This window comes from Lepeophtheirus salmonis, chromosome 8, assembly GCF_016086655.4.
Source record: "Lepeophtheirus salmonis chromosome 8, UVic_Lsal_1.4, whole genome shotgun sequence".
NCBI classification, from domain to species: domain Eukaryota; kingdom Metazoa; phylum Arthropoda; class Copepoda; order Siphonostomatoida; family Caligidae; genus Lepeophtheirus; species Lepeophtheirus salmonis.
This window is the reverse complement of record NC_052138.2, coordinates 26610434-26623130: the sequence shown is the minus strand read 5'-3', so window position 1 is coordinate 26623130 and position 12697 is coordinate 26610434. Positions and strand designations below refer to the sequence as shown.

The window sequence follows — 12697 nt, the reverse complement described above, 5'->3', positions numbered from 1 at the left end:
GTTATCAGTATATATTTATGTACTTAGACTAATAGATCGATATCAATAATGTGCATATTTCTATGTTGCATACTATAGAGTAATGTCAAATATGACTCAAAAATATTTTTCAAATCAACAACATAATATATACATGCATGTAGATGTTTATTTAGTTTTTAACTTTCTATAATGTTTTGATTTTCATTTATTTACCGTAGAAAAATAATCAATATGAATACGTTGCACTGGGTGGTGTTTATAAAGCTTATTTTCAATTTTTCACAAGTGAAATTTAAACGAGAGGTTTAGTGAAGAAATTTATTTACGAAAATCAACTGAAAATAGTAGATGTTACAACTTTTATTCAATATGTGAGCCCTCCGCTCTAATAATGACCTCAATAGGAACTCTAAATCCTTTGTAGACTTTAACCATGTAGTCAGACTTGTGATGTGTCCACTCCTTCTTGATTGAAGTCTCTAGAGACAGGACACTCTGGTGAGGAGAACATACATCCTTTCCTAGGGATGGGCACATATAGTTCAATGGGATCGCGGCGTCCGGAGATGAGGAAAGCTGTCTCTTAGCCGTACTAGGACACGGAGTTCCGTTCTAAGTGAAAGCAAAGTTGTCCTCCTACTTTTCTCGGACGCAAAGTAGCATTTTCTTATACAGAAATTCGATGATAGTATCCCTATTTAGCCTCTCATTCCTCTCCTACAAAAAATGGGAGGGCAGATTTTGCCTGTGCTGGTCACAACATCCAAGGCCATGCTGGCGTTAAATAACCCCCTAGCATGGTAAATAGTAGTACAGCTGCACCCAAGCTCGTTGGATTTGGTCATGGGGAACATGTCGATATAAAGAGAAGTTTCTCTCAGTTTCAATCCTTTTTCAAGAGTTTCAAGACAATCGACAGATAAATTTGTGATATATTAAAATTTAAATTAAGTGACAAAAAAGCTTCATCATTTTAATGGCGTTATTATCATAATCGGTCAACTGCTTGACAAGAAATTAAATACGTTTTATTTGAGGACTTACTTTTTGAACCCTGTTCACTCACCACGTTATAAACAGAATGTTCAATAAAAAAGGGTAAGTATTAAGTTTTAAAAATGATTAATGGTTTACTTTAGTTGTGATACAAATCAAGCAGGCATAAAAACACAATAAATATGAGTCGATTTGGGTTTATTCAAAATTTGAAAATGGACTCACCATTAAAGTTGAGTCAAACCGAGTTTATATTAGTTTTAGTTGACACAACACCAATCATTTGTTTGAAATAATCCTTATTTGAATGCTTTGAAGGAATTTGAATCCATCATTTCTCAATGAACATTCATTGATTATATCTTGCCTTTCTCTTCTAAAAACGTACATAGGTATACTTAAGAAAAATTAAGCGCTGTTCATTCTTGATTCTATTCATCATACTGAATATTGGGTTGGGTATACTCAGAGTTAAAATCAATATTTGTTTTTTTTCTTTTATATGTAGTTATATTTATGATAGAAACAACCCTATTTTTTGCGTTTATCATCTCTTCATATTGAGAATAAAATGACAAATAATAGTTTATAAAATATTGGTTATTGGTTTTCAAGGTTTTATACAAATTAATTTTATCATTTTTGTAGAAAAATATAAATTATGTATGGTACTTTCGAATTCATTTTTTGTTATGATTATGTTTCTATTCTTTTTTTTCACACTTTAGGGTGTCAACACCAAATATATTGTAACTATTTTTTTTTTGTTAAGTTTTTCTGAAATTCTGCCTTATAGATATTAAAGCTAAGAAAACTCTTATTTTTGAAGTAACTTCTTCTCAAGACCACTCCCTGCTGATGCCACTGCTATTCAGTCACAAAAAAATCCTTTATACATAATAAACTTCTCAATTTGGCTGCTTCTGAAGGATGTGCAAGCCTTCTTCATTATACTCTTGCCATTTTAATATTTTCCTCCTTGATGGAGTTTCTGAGGCCTGACTAGTTTAGGGAAGTATAATAGTAGGATATTCAATATAAATCCATACAGAATATTGTATAGGATTAAGATCTTGAATACTAAGCGGGTATATCTCTTTCTAAACGACATCGTTAAAGCTTAAGCCGCTGGAGTTGTTTTGCAACAACAAATAAAGGCTATGCGTGTGATATCTCCTTTGGACCAGTGTCAGTGTTAAAAAAGGCTGTAGATATCGTTAGGATCCCCATTCCGACTACTTAGAAATTCAAAAAGTCCATAAAGAGCAACAGACAAGAAGAACCAAATCTTCGGCAGCTACTATAAGGCTGACTTCTGTCCTTTCTTCGTGTTGCCCTTCGCTGGCTTTGACCTCAACAACCTAGACTTTGCAAATTAGGGGCACCTGCAGTGAAATGTCTACAGGACCTATCATCCAAATTTTGATTCAATCCGAGCTACATTTATGGCAGTGTCGTATTCCATGGAGACGGTCTGCATCCTGAAGAGCTGTCAATCTCTTCAACGGCGTGTCGATGCTGTTTTTGCTTGTAAAGGAGGATATATTAATATAGCTATTTGTGATATTTAAACATTTTTCAAATAGAATAGGGTTGTATTTTCTTGATTCCATAGAAATTACGTGCTATTTCAAGTTTTGGGTCCTCACTCAGTACATAAATATGTTTTGTTTAAATTTGGACGTATATGAGTCAAATCAACTTGTAGTAGTACATAAAAGAACATAAAGTCTTGAAATATTTTATTCCTGTATTAATTAATGTATCTTCTACTTTGTATGCCATAATAGAATTATTAAGTATTGTGATTGCCTAATTTATAAATTTAAATATACTATCCTCTCAGACGTAATTATTAGATTTTATCTCTGAAACATAAGAAATGCTAATTAGCATATACAAATCTGCATACCTACCTACACAAGTGTACTTATCTCCATATTCTAATGTGTACAGAATATAATATGTAACGAATAAATTACGTATGGAATAATTTTAGAAAGGTTTATGAAGAGAACTAATTTTCTGTTTGAGTAAGTTTTATTTCGTTCCTTCTTATCTTATCCCTTCTTTACTAAGATTTTATTACACACATACATGTATGTATTTTATCTATTTGATGTACTAACAACAATGAGCAACACTCACACACAAAAATAATATCCCCAAATGAATTAGATGTTTTTTGCATTTAAAGAGAAAAAAAAATCTTTTATTTTTTTGAATATTTTAATTTATTTTCGTCTAATGATATAAGTAAAATAAAATTTCAACTTACAATCTTACTTATTCTTGCTATATCAGTCTAGAAATATATATATTAGGGTGAAGCTAATGGTTTGACTTTATCCAAACAAATATATATTTAGAAACAAAGTAAATGAATAGAGTGGATAAAATATGAACTTAACATGAGGGAGATTTTTTTCTATTTGGGAATTTGAAGTGTCTTTAATATTTACGAAAGCATTATTACTTGATTTTAAAAGGAAGAACATCTAAGTATAAAATAACTAAGTGAGGCATTCCATAAGATTTTTTTTTTTTGACACGGTCATCACTGTTTTTGATTATTTTTGGTAAGAGTGTTTTCCCCTACAAAAAAATATTATGACTGAAATTTTATACTCTTTCAAGCACGGACGCCCTTTTCGAAGGATACATGAACTTGAATGAGACATAATTCTGATCAAGCTCAATCAACTTCAAAAAATTTCCTTTAATATAAATATACGAGCCAGTTCTTTCATATAAATTTATAACTTTTACAAATCTAATGGACCCAGTAGATACTTATTTGCCTAACTTTAATTGTATTAGAAAACTTGTAGTTTAATAAAAAATTCCCATATTTATCAAGAATAAAGATTAAACAGTTCAAACATTTGTCTTAATTAGGTACAAATATTAAATTGGAACTTTGCTCCTAGAAAGAGTAATGAGCTACTACAAGAAAAAATAAAATATTATGTTTGTTCTTTCAGATATTAATCGCTTTATTTACTAAAGTAGAAGAAATTATGTATACAATCCCTTTCCGATTTTGTAAGTTTGCCATTAATAAATATTTTCTATTGGATTAAGGTTTGGAGTTTGATCAGCCTACTCCCTGACCTTAAAGTGCTTCTGTTTGAGCTACTCCTTGTTTCCATGGCCGTGTGATTGGTCATTGTCTTTATGGACGATATATAACAATCATCCTTTTCCAGAGCCCTGATCTGAAGGAAGGATGTTGTCGCCCAAGATTTCCCGTATGTTCATCCTCCCTTCAAAGTGATGACTTTGTAATTTCCCCTAGGTAAAAACAATCATAAAACATAGTCTTTCAACCTCCTTGACACTGAGAATAGTGTTTTTGGAGCTATACTTAACATTTTTCTTCATCCAACTACGTTTCTCTTTAGTTCATATAATATATTTCACTACTGAAAAAAACCTATTATCAGAATTATGGACTTTTCAATTCTTTGTCCGTGGGCAAACTTACAACATCGGCGAGGGATCAAAAAAACTATTTGTCTTTAATCTAAATGTATTTGACCTTATTATGGTCTATGATTTACATAGGAAGAAACAACGTAAAAAAACATATTTTTGTCATTAAAGGATCAAAACATGCAAACCAATAAATATAGATTCAAAAGACCCAGGCCGTATAATAGGTGTTTTAAATTCCCTGGTGTTTTAAGAGTAATATCCGTCCACTTAACCAAAAAAATATATATATATATTCATCGTTATTCGTCAAAATTTAAGAATTTGTCTGACACTAAACTCACCCTAATATATAAGTATTGTGAAGGATAAATAGGTCATACAAACAATGTTGTTACTTTCCACCCATGTATAGACTTAAGGATGTATAAAGAAACAAATATACAAGATAAACTTTTAATGTCTATATCTGTATATATATATGTATTTTATAAGTTATTTAAGAATCTTTGTTTTTATATTTTGTTCCAGATATACACACAATCTTATGCATGACCATGCATGTATATGTTTTAAAACCATCTGCAATAAAAATTTAGCCAATGTTTATTTATAATATGTAATTAATTCATAAGAAGAAGAGTATAGAAAATGCTCCTCTTGCAAGAGAGATCCATGCTATTAATCTAAGACTATCCTAGAGTTAAGCACATAGTTAGATACAATAAAAACATTACTGTAATTTGAATTTATAATCTAAAATATAAAATTGAGAAATGTTTTATTCAACTAGTAAGCTTTAGAGGATAAATTATTTATAAATTAATATACTACAATCAAACAAGAGATGTTCAATATTGTCCACGGATACTTTGGCGAAAACTTTATTCCTCGATGCCACATTGTCGAACAGACACTTTGATGATTCATGTTGATAAATATTATTTTTATTATATTATAATTATGGAAGAAAATATTTATAATTATTTACTACGAGTTGTAATGATTAAGTGTTGATTGATTCAAAGTTGATTAATTTCGTTACAAGGATGTTTAAAAACTTGTCTCCAACCACAATTAGAAAAAAATAATTAATTAACAAAGGAGAGAAGAAGTCAATAAATTAGTCAATGATTGAGATTCAATGGAAAATGCAAATGAATTAATCGTTTATATCGAATTTGTTGGAGCTCCTTTGTATCTGGTAATCTCATGATTGTCACTTCTTATCCCGAGATTGTCTCTGACCTAATAGATATCAAGGTGTGTTTGTCATTAAAGTAGCCTAATATACAATGACTTATTATTGCAACATGAATTTTCATCTAATATTATATATTCATTTTTTTTTGATAAAGTGTCCGTTCATCAAAATGATCATTTTTCAAAGTTCCTTTTTTGAAAAATGACATTGGAAAAAGTTTCAATACAAAAGTAATTCTAATCCTCTCCATCTCCTGTCTTCATACTCATCGTTGTAATAGATAAACTAAAGTGGACATTTGGTAGATCCACAACCTCCACCCAAAATCCTTTTACCTCAAAATTAACACTTTGTTTTGAGTGACCTGGATCCCTCAAAACTTAATCTGGGTAACACAATCTCTTCACGCTTTTACGTACGACATGCTTTCGTCTTAAACTATTTTTCCTCAAGGATATTTTGCCATAGCATATAAATAAATGAGATTTATGCATCGTTATTTTTCTTTACGATTGATGTTCCCCTTCAATTTTTAAATCAAAAAATGTACTTTTTATTACTTTAAAAGCAATTGTTACGAGGAATGAGTAGAGATTTCCAGATTGTTATGATTAAGAATGTGTCAGACGAAGAGACAGTGAAGATTCGTTGTGGCATTCAAAGATAGTGTCACAATTAGATGCCAAACGCCTCTAGGACATTATACCATGACTATTTAATGTTTCTCTAGTAATAAACATTACTATTTGGATAATTACTTTGGAAATATACTTCACCCAAAATGTATTTAAGGCAAGATGGTCTGAGGTAAAATAGTTTAACTGGAAAGTACCAGATACCCTCTTCACAGAATATTTTTAATTGTAAAGCCAATGAAGTTACTGGAACTTTAATTTAAAACCTCTCTGTATATGCTTTCAGAAACATCTGCCTTAAATATTTCGTCAAATAGTTCTATGTAGTTATAACAATGTTTAAAACCCACCGTTCTCTCTCTCTAAAAAAAAAAGATTATTTATTCATAAAAAGTTGTAGTCCATTTATGCTAATATTTTCAAAAAAGAGTTACTTATTGTTATAAAGTTGAAAAGTTGTGCTTTAAAGGATATGAAAAGTTTTAAATTCATGTGCATTTATGTATGACCGTTAAAATAGTAACTTTATTCAAAATTAATTCATAAATTATTTTTCAACAATATATTTTAACTTTTGTTTCGAAAGTAGGTAGATTTGTAAAACTTGATAAAATTATATACCCTTTAAGGATTCATAGAAGAACTATCGCTGCTTGGTAATATTGTCAGATTTATAAAAGTAACTTTGAATATCATTTGATGAGAATTAAGAAAAAGTTAGAATGGCATTAATATACTAATGAAATAAAAGTGCATAAACCTTTTTAGGTTTTTTTATTTTTTGTACAAACGTAATTTTGTTTCAATATGCAAAATAATAATTTTGATTGCAAATTACTTCTTCAAAAGAATATTTAAATAAGTGGTTCCCAATCTCTCAAATACAACTACTCAGTTTAGTAGAGGTAATCAGGAAACGACCTTAATTAGCAAAGGGTTACCCGGCGTTGCTTGGGCAGGCAGGGAGTAAGAAATCAAATTGACAATGGTCCTTTGATATTTCTTATTGTTTAGACAGAAATATGCAAAGAAAATTTGATAAACTATTATGGAGAATATCACAAATACTTTGATACAGGGGACATTGTTTACAAGGGACTTTTTATCAAATGTTTTTTCACCCTTAGTTGGTAAAACTAAGGGTCATTTTCTTAAAGTAGAACTGTTATTTGATGAATGAGGGAATCGAAAAATTAATCATTAATGTAGACACCTTCATGGGTATGATGCTTTCAGGTGGTGGCAGAAGGCCAGTCACCTGCTGCATATGTAATCCTCTGTTATTGCGCCCCAATGCTGGCTGACAGTGGTTTTGATGGCTTCGGTGTTTGGATGACGGACTCTGCATGCATTCCCCTCGACAAGTACCCAAATGATGTATTCGAGAGGGTTGGCATCAGGGTTTTAGGGGGGCCAAAAGACTCATTTAAAAAGTCTTACAACGGGGGAGATGGGGTTTTTTCATTGCTGGTATCAAAAGGAGCCTATCCACCCTCACAAGACCTCACAATTTGGTGTGAAACCCTGAGATTTCTTGTATGGGCCCTCATGGACTTGAGGGGATTTTCCTGGGCTGTTTTCTTTAAGCCCTCCGGGTAAAATTTGACCTTTTTCACAGAGTTATTCTTCCTTTCCAACGTTCAAGACTTGATGACGGCCTAGCCAGTGGTCCTGGAGCTTGGAGTGTGCAATTAAAAATTCCTAGAAAAGTGTCATTTTCTCACCTTGTACATAAGCAAGAAAGCTCAGGTTTGTTTAGTAATTAATTGTGTATACTTTAATAAATCGAAATATAAATTATTTTCAATCTATTAAACTTCATTAATTATTGAATTAGTAAGTTTTCAGATTTTCATAAGCCACCCAGTAAATGTCTTAAGGAATTGAAATATTCTGTTTGGTTGATCATTTGATTTTTTTTTTCAAAAGACATTTAAAAAACGATTGTCTCAATGAAATTATCTCTTTCATTTAATTAATTTTCTGAAGGTAGAAATAAATAGCCTTAAATTTGTAAAAAAAAGAGTTTATTTGCAAACCTCTTTTAGAGTATTTAAGAGTTTTAATCTATGTTTTTATATAATAAGAAAAATTTGTGGCTCTCACACTTACTAATAAATTTAAGTTAAGCCAATGTTTTATTACACTCTTTTATTTTTTTTCCTTTTTTGGTGGGATTCTTCTTGCAATTTCAAGATAACAAAGAACATTATAAAATTATTCTCAATGACTATAAATATTTTTTATGGGTTTAAAAATATATTATTATGATTATTTATTTCGTATAACATTTGAATCATATTTTGTTTTGTTCATGGTGCTAAATATATGGTAAATAGAAAAAGGGAACGAGTTATGTTCAAAGTCATTAAAACATTTAACATGGAAAGTTTTAGCTTCGTTGACAAGTCAATGACAAATAACACAGGGGAACAATCACTATGTACAAATGAATTCAAGCTAAAATAGGAATTTATCCTTTAAAGCAGAATCCAAAACATATCTCAGTTTTTCTCTGAATCATTTGAAATCGGAAATATCTTGGATTATACTAATTGGGGACTATTATCGTTCAGAGTAAGTTTTTACAATTAAAAAAATCCCCAAATTCAAAATGGGAATTTTAAAACTTATGCAAAATTATTTTTATATACAAAATTGTTTTTATTGGTTCTGTATCTTGTTCTGAACTCAATATATTTTCATTTCTCAGCTGAAAAAGGATGTAAAACGATACTCTTCTGAAGACCTTTTTAACTTATTCATAATACATAGTGATGAGGAATTTCAAAGTTTATATTTTAGATAATATTCTATATATAATTAAAAAAATATGCATCTCCAAGGATTTTTGTTCCATTTGGTAATTACTAAGTTATCCATTTTTTAAATATAAAAATTCTGTACGCATCGTGAAAGGATTGCTTTATTGTTCCGATCCTGGTATCTCATTCCTAAGCAAAGAGTTCAATCTACTCCCTTATGAGGTCTGTTAGTTTTCCTTCGATTGTCTGGATATTCCTTTTAAGGGGCATGCCGTCATGAAATTGCATTGAAATTTGACAAAATATGATGATAATGTTGATTAATTACTAGTTTGCCCCCATAAAAATAGAATCATTTCAAAATAAAACAAAGTTTTAATTTCTTTATTAGTTACTATTTATCTATTCAAAAATATTCATAGAAATATTTAGTGATTAATTTTACTAGTAAGAAGTGTTTTTTGGTATGCCAGGACTGTGTGATTCTGCTCTATTTCAGACAATACTGCTACAGTACTCCTTAGATCTGTCTACTGTGTCAAAGGAGGTCAATGATGCCGGGAGTAAGTTAAAGATGTTTGAAGAAAAGCCATTCTTTACTCTAAAGCTTCAACAATTCCATATGAAGCGTTGAAAGGAGTCTAGTTAATTATTTCTTAATTAACGTCTGCCACCCTTGATTCCAAACATGACCTATTGATCAAATATTGTTATACTAACATTTTTTCCGATTTCGGTAACACACTTTATTGTGATTTCGACAGCGAGTGCTCCCTTGGGGAATATAACATACAAATATGTTAAGATATTTGTCATAAATTATATTAAACAAATTTATAATGGGTTACTATTCATCATGAAGTTGGAACAAAATACGGGCAATTCTCCTAACTGACAATTTTCCTCCATGGGCAATTTTCTCCACGGCAGTTTTCCATGTACGAATTATACCAATAACTAAAATGCTATGAAAATTGTGTAGATCTTTAATTGCATTTTATTTTCTATTAGTCTTTGAATTTGAGGGTCAACCTCAAATTTTATATCTAAATCAGCTGTCACTTTTTGTTGCATGGTTGCACTTTTTTACCTGTACATCTAGATATTCTTAATTTATTTCGTTTAATTAGTTTTTATTTTAGAGTATATGTATTTGTGTGTAGTAATTGATATTTAGGTACTAATTTAAAAAAATAAAGCGTTTTATGTGACGTCAGCAGTGTTGATATAGGACAAATAAAACTACTGTTTATCAAAAATTTATTCTACTGGGATTTAGTTTTATTTCATATCTTACTCTAATGCCTATTTAAAAAAAAATGAAAAATCAAGTTCTTTAAAATTATTTTTTATTTGGGAGGCCTTTGACTATTAATATTTTGTAGGGCTCCCTCTTTTCTTTTTGGAATGACTTTCCACGTGAGGAGGCATTAAGGCCTCAGTCATAGAACAGGGCTTAATTTGATAATTTTGGACACCAAGGGGATCAGTTTCTTTATCTGGCGATAATATTTCTTCTTCATGCGTTGTTTACTAATGGTATTTTCCTTGATGATTCCGGGGACCTAAAGTGTTTTTATTTAACTCTGTTACTGGTATAGTTAAAAGGACAGCTTGACTTGATGGATTGCTATGACTGATTTAAAATATTATAAGCAAGAGAAGATAATATTTCATCTGCCCGGATTAGCAATTAATGTGGTGTTGTTCATTTAATGATGAACCAAATGATTCTTCAGATATAACTCGGTTGGATTTTGGATCTTATAAGATATTCAAGCTTGACATTACACAATTACTACCTAGATGATAAATCTTTTGTTGATTTTCATTTTCTGTTGCATGATGTTGTTTGATAGTCCTTTGGAGATAACCTTGTTTGATTTTGAGTATGATGAGGAGTCGGACCCTGAAATCACGGATTTCAAGTTGGAAGACTCTACAGTTGATTTTACTGCCTTTGTGTATGAACTATACATTCTATCAACTCTCCGCTTTTTGATTAACGATTCCAACAAGATGTTTAGGTATTCTTGGATTCATTTTCAAACTTCTACGAGTATGTCTGAATTTGAGCATTGTTTCTTCATGCTATCAAACTTTAATTTATTACTTGTTCACTAATAGGGAGGAGAGATGGGAGATTTGCTGACTCCCACACGACATCGCAGGCAACCGACCCTAACCATGAGATCTATTTCAGGATTTAAGCATAAGTTATATTTTCAATATTTTCTTTATTTGCCTCTGAAATCACAAACCCAATCTCCTGCACTTCCTTCGTGAAAAGACCTAGTATCTTTGCCACTTCGGGGTTTGCCACCCTTATGAAACAGTATTCTTATTCTCTGATTTCTCCCCAAAGGTGACGTCATCGTGTTCATTCATTTTTTTTATTTTTTAATATCTATTAAAGATATGTTATTACATCGATATACAATCTTATTTGCATGTTTTAAGCAATAAATTAACAATGGAAATGTAAAAATAAGATTTTTTTCACTAGTTGCCCTATAATTCTCGTCCTGAATCTATTCCCCCCCCCCCGTCCCACAAAATAAAAAACAAGAAAAAAACAAACAAATATAGACATTTTCTTGGATTTTCAGTACATATTACTTTGATTTAATTCAAATATAGCTATTTATCATTGTCATCAAGTAGGATTCAAACCAGGTGTGTAGTCGTTTTTTATTCCTAAAGCCATTTGATGGAATTTCATCAACATTTATTGGAAAATGGTATGTTTTATGCTGTAAAAATACCAACTATGTGCATTTAAGATAGCATTGTCTTTAATTATGACGTAGAGAAAATGTTCTGCAATGTTAGTTGATGAATCTTTTTAAAACAAAAGTTAATTGTATACCTTGTTGTTAAAAAAAAAAATTACTTGATACGGGAACACTGTGCTCAAAAGTAAAAAGGAAAAATAACTTACCCAATACTTCAACAGTATGAGCAACTTCTAAAGCCTTTCCGAGAATAGAAACTTGGCACACAAAGTCTCCAGCATCTATGGGCTTGATATTATTCAACTCGAGACGGAAATCATCATAGTGAAGTCGGAAGCGTGGATCACGGCTAACTAAAATTTTACCAGCTGATATCACCTCGTGTCCTTTCCTCCAAACGATCACATGATCACCTATTGGATTTAAGGTAATAATATAATTATCATTTAGAATGTTACATAAAATACATATAAGCACATTTTCAGTGATTAATTTTTATTTGTTGATTGAATACTAATTAGTCGTAAAACAAATATTTTAGTTAATTATTCATCTATTTACTCATTTCTATTGATGGCCAGAATAAACTAATAATGAGTGAGAAAAAAATAATAATAATAAATAAAATAGACATATATACTAATTTAATCAAAGGTTTAAAAAAATTATTATTAACTATATTTACTCCTTTGAATCTAGATTTATTACCATTACTTTTCAATATATTCCTGAAACATGAAATCATATTTTATGCAGTTCTTTATTCATGCAGGCTTTGTTGTTAGATATAGAGTAGTATTCAAGTATTTTTAACACCCCTAGTGGACCAAATAAAATGTTGCTAGTACCTGTACTTTGTACAAAAATGGATCACGTGGTCTTCATATCCCCACTTGCTTTATAACTCTGGAGTGGATTAATTAATAAAAATGCTCATATTTTGCA

General features: G+C 30.5%; 1 protein-coding gene across 2 annotated transcripts in view; it reads right to left on the bottom strand.

Moving 5' to 3' along the window:
* The window catches only part of LOC121123130 (lachesin), a 207032-nt gene that overhangs the window by 140797 nt on the left and 53538 nt on the right, over positions 1-12697 (bottom strand). For both annotated transcript variants that reach the window (XM_040718244.2, XM_071890669.1), the window contains exon 3: positions 11959-12165. In XM_040718244.2, the coding sequence (XP_040574178.1) occupies positions 11959-12165 (207 nt within the window). The remainder of the gene's footprint in view (positions 1-11958; positions 12166-12697) is intronic.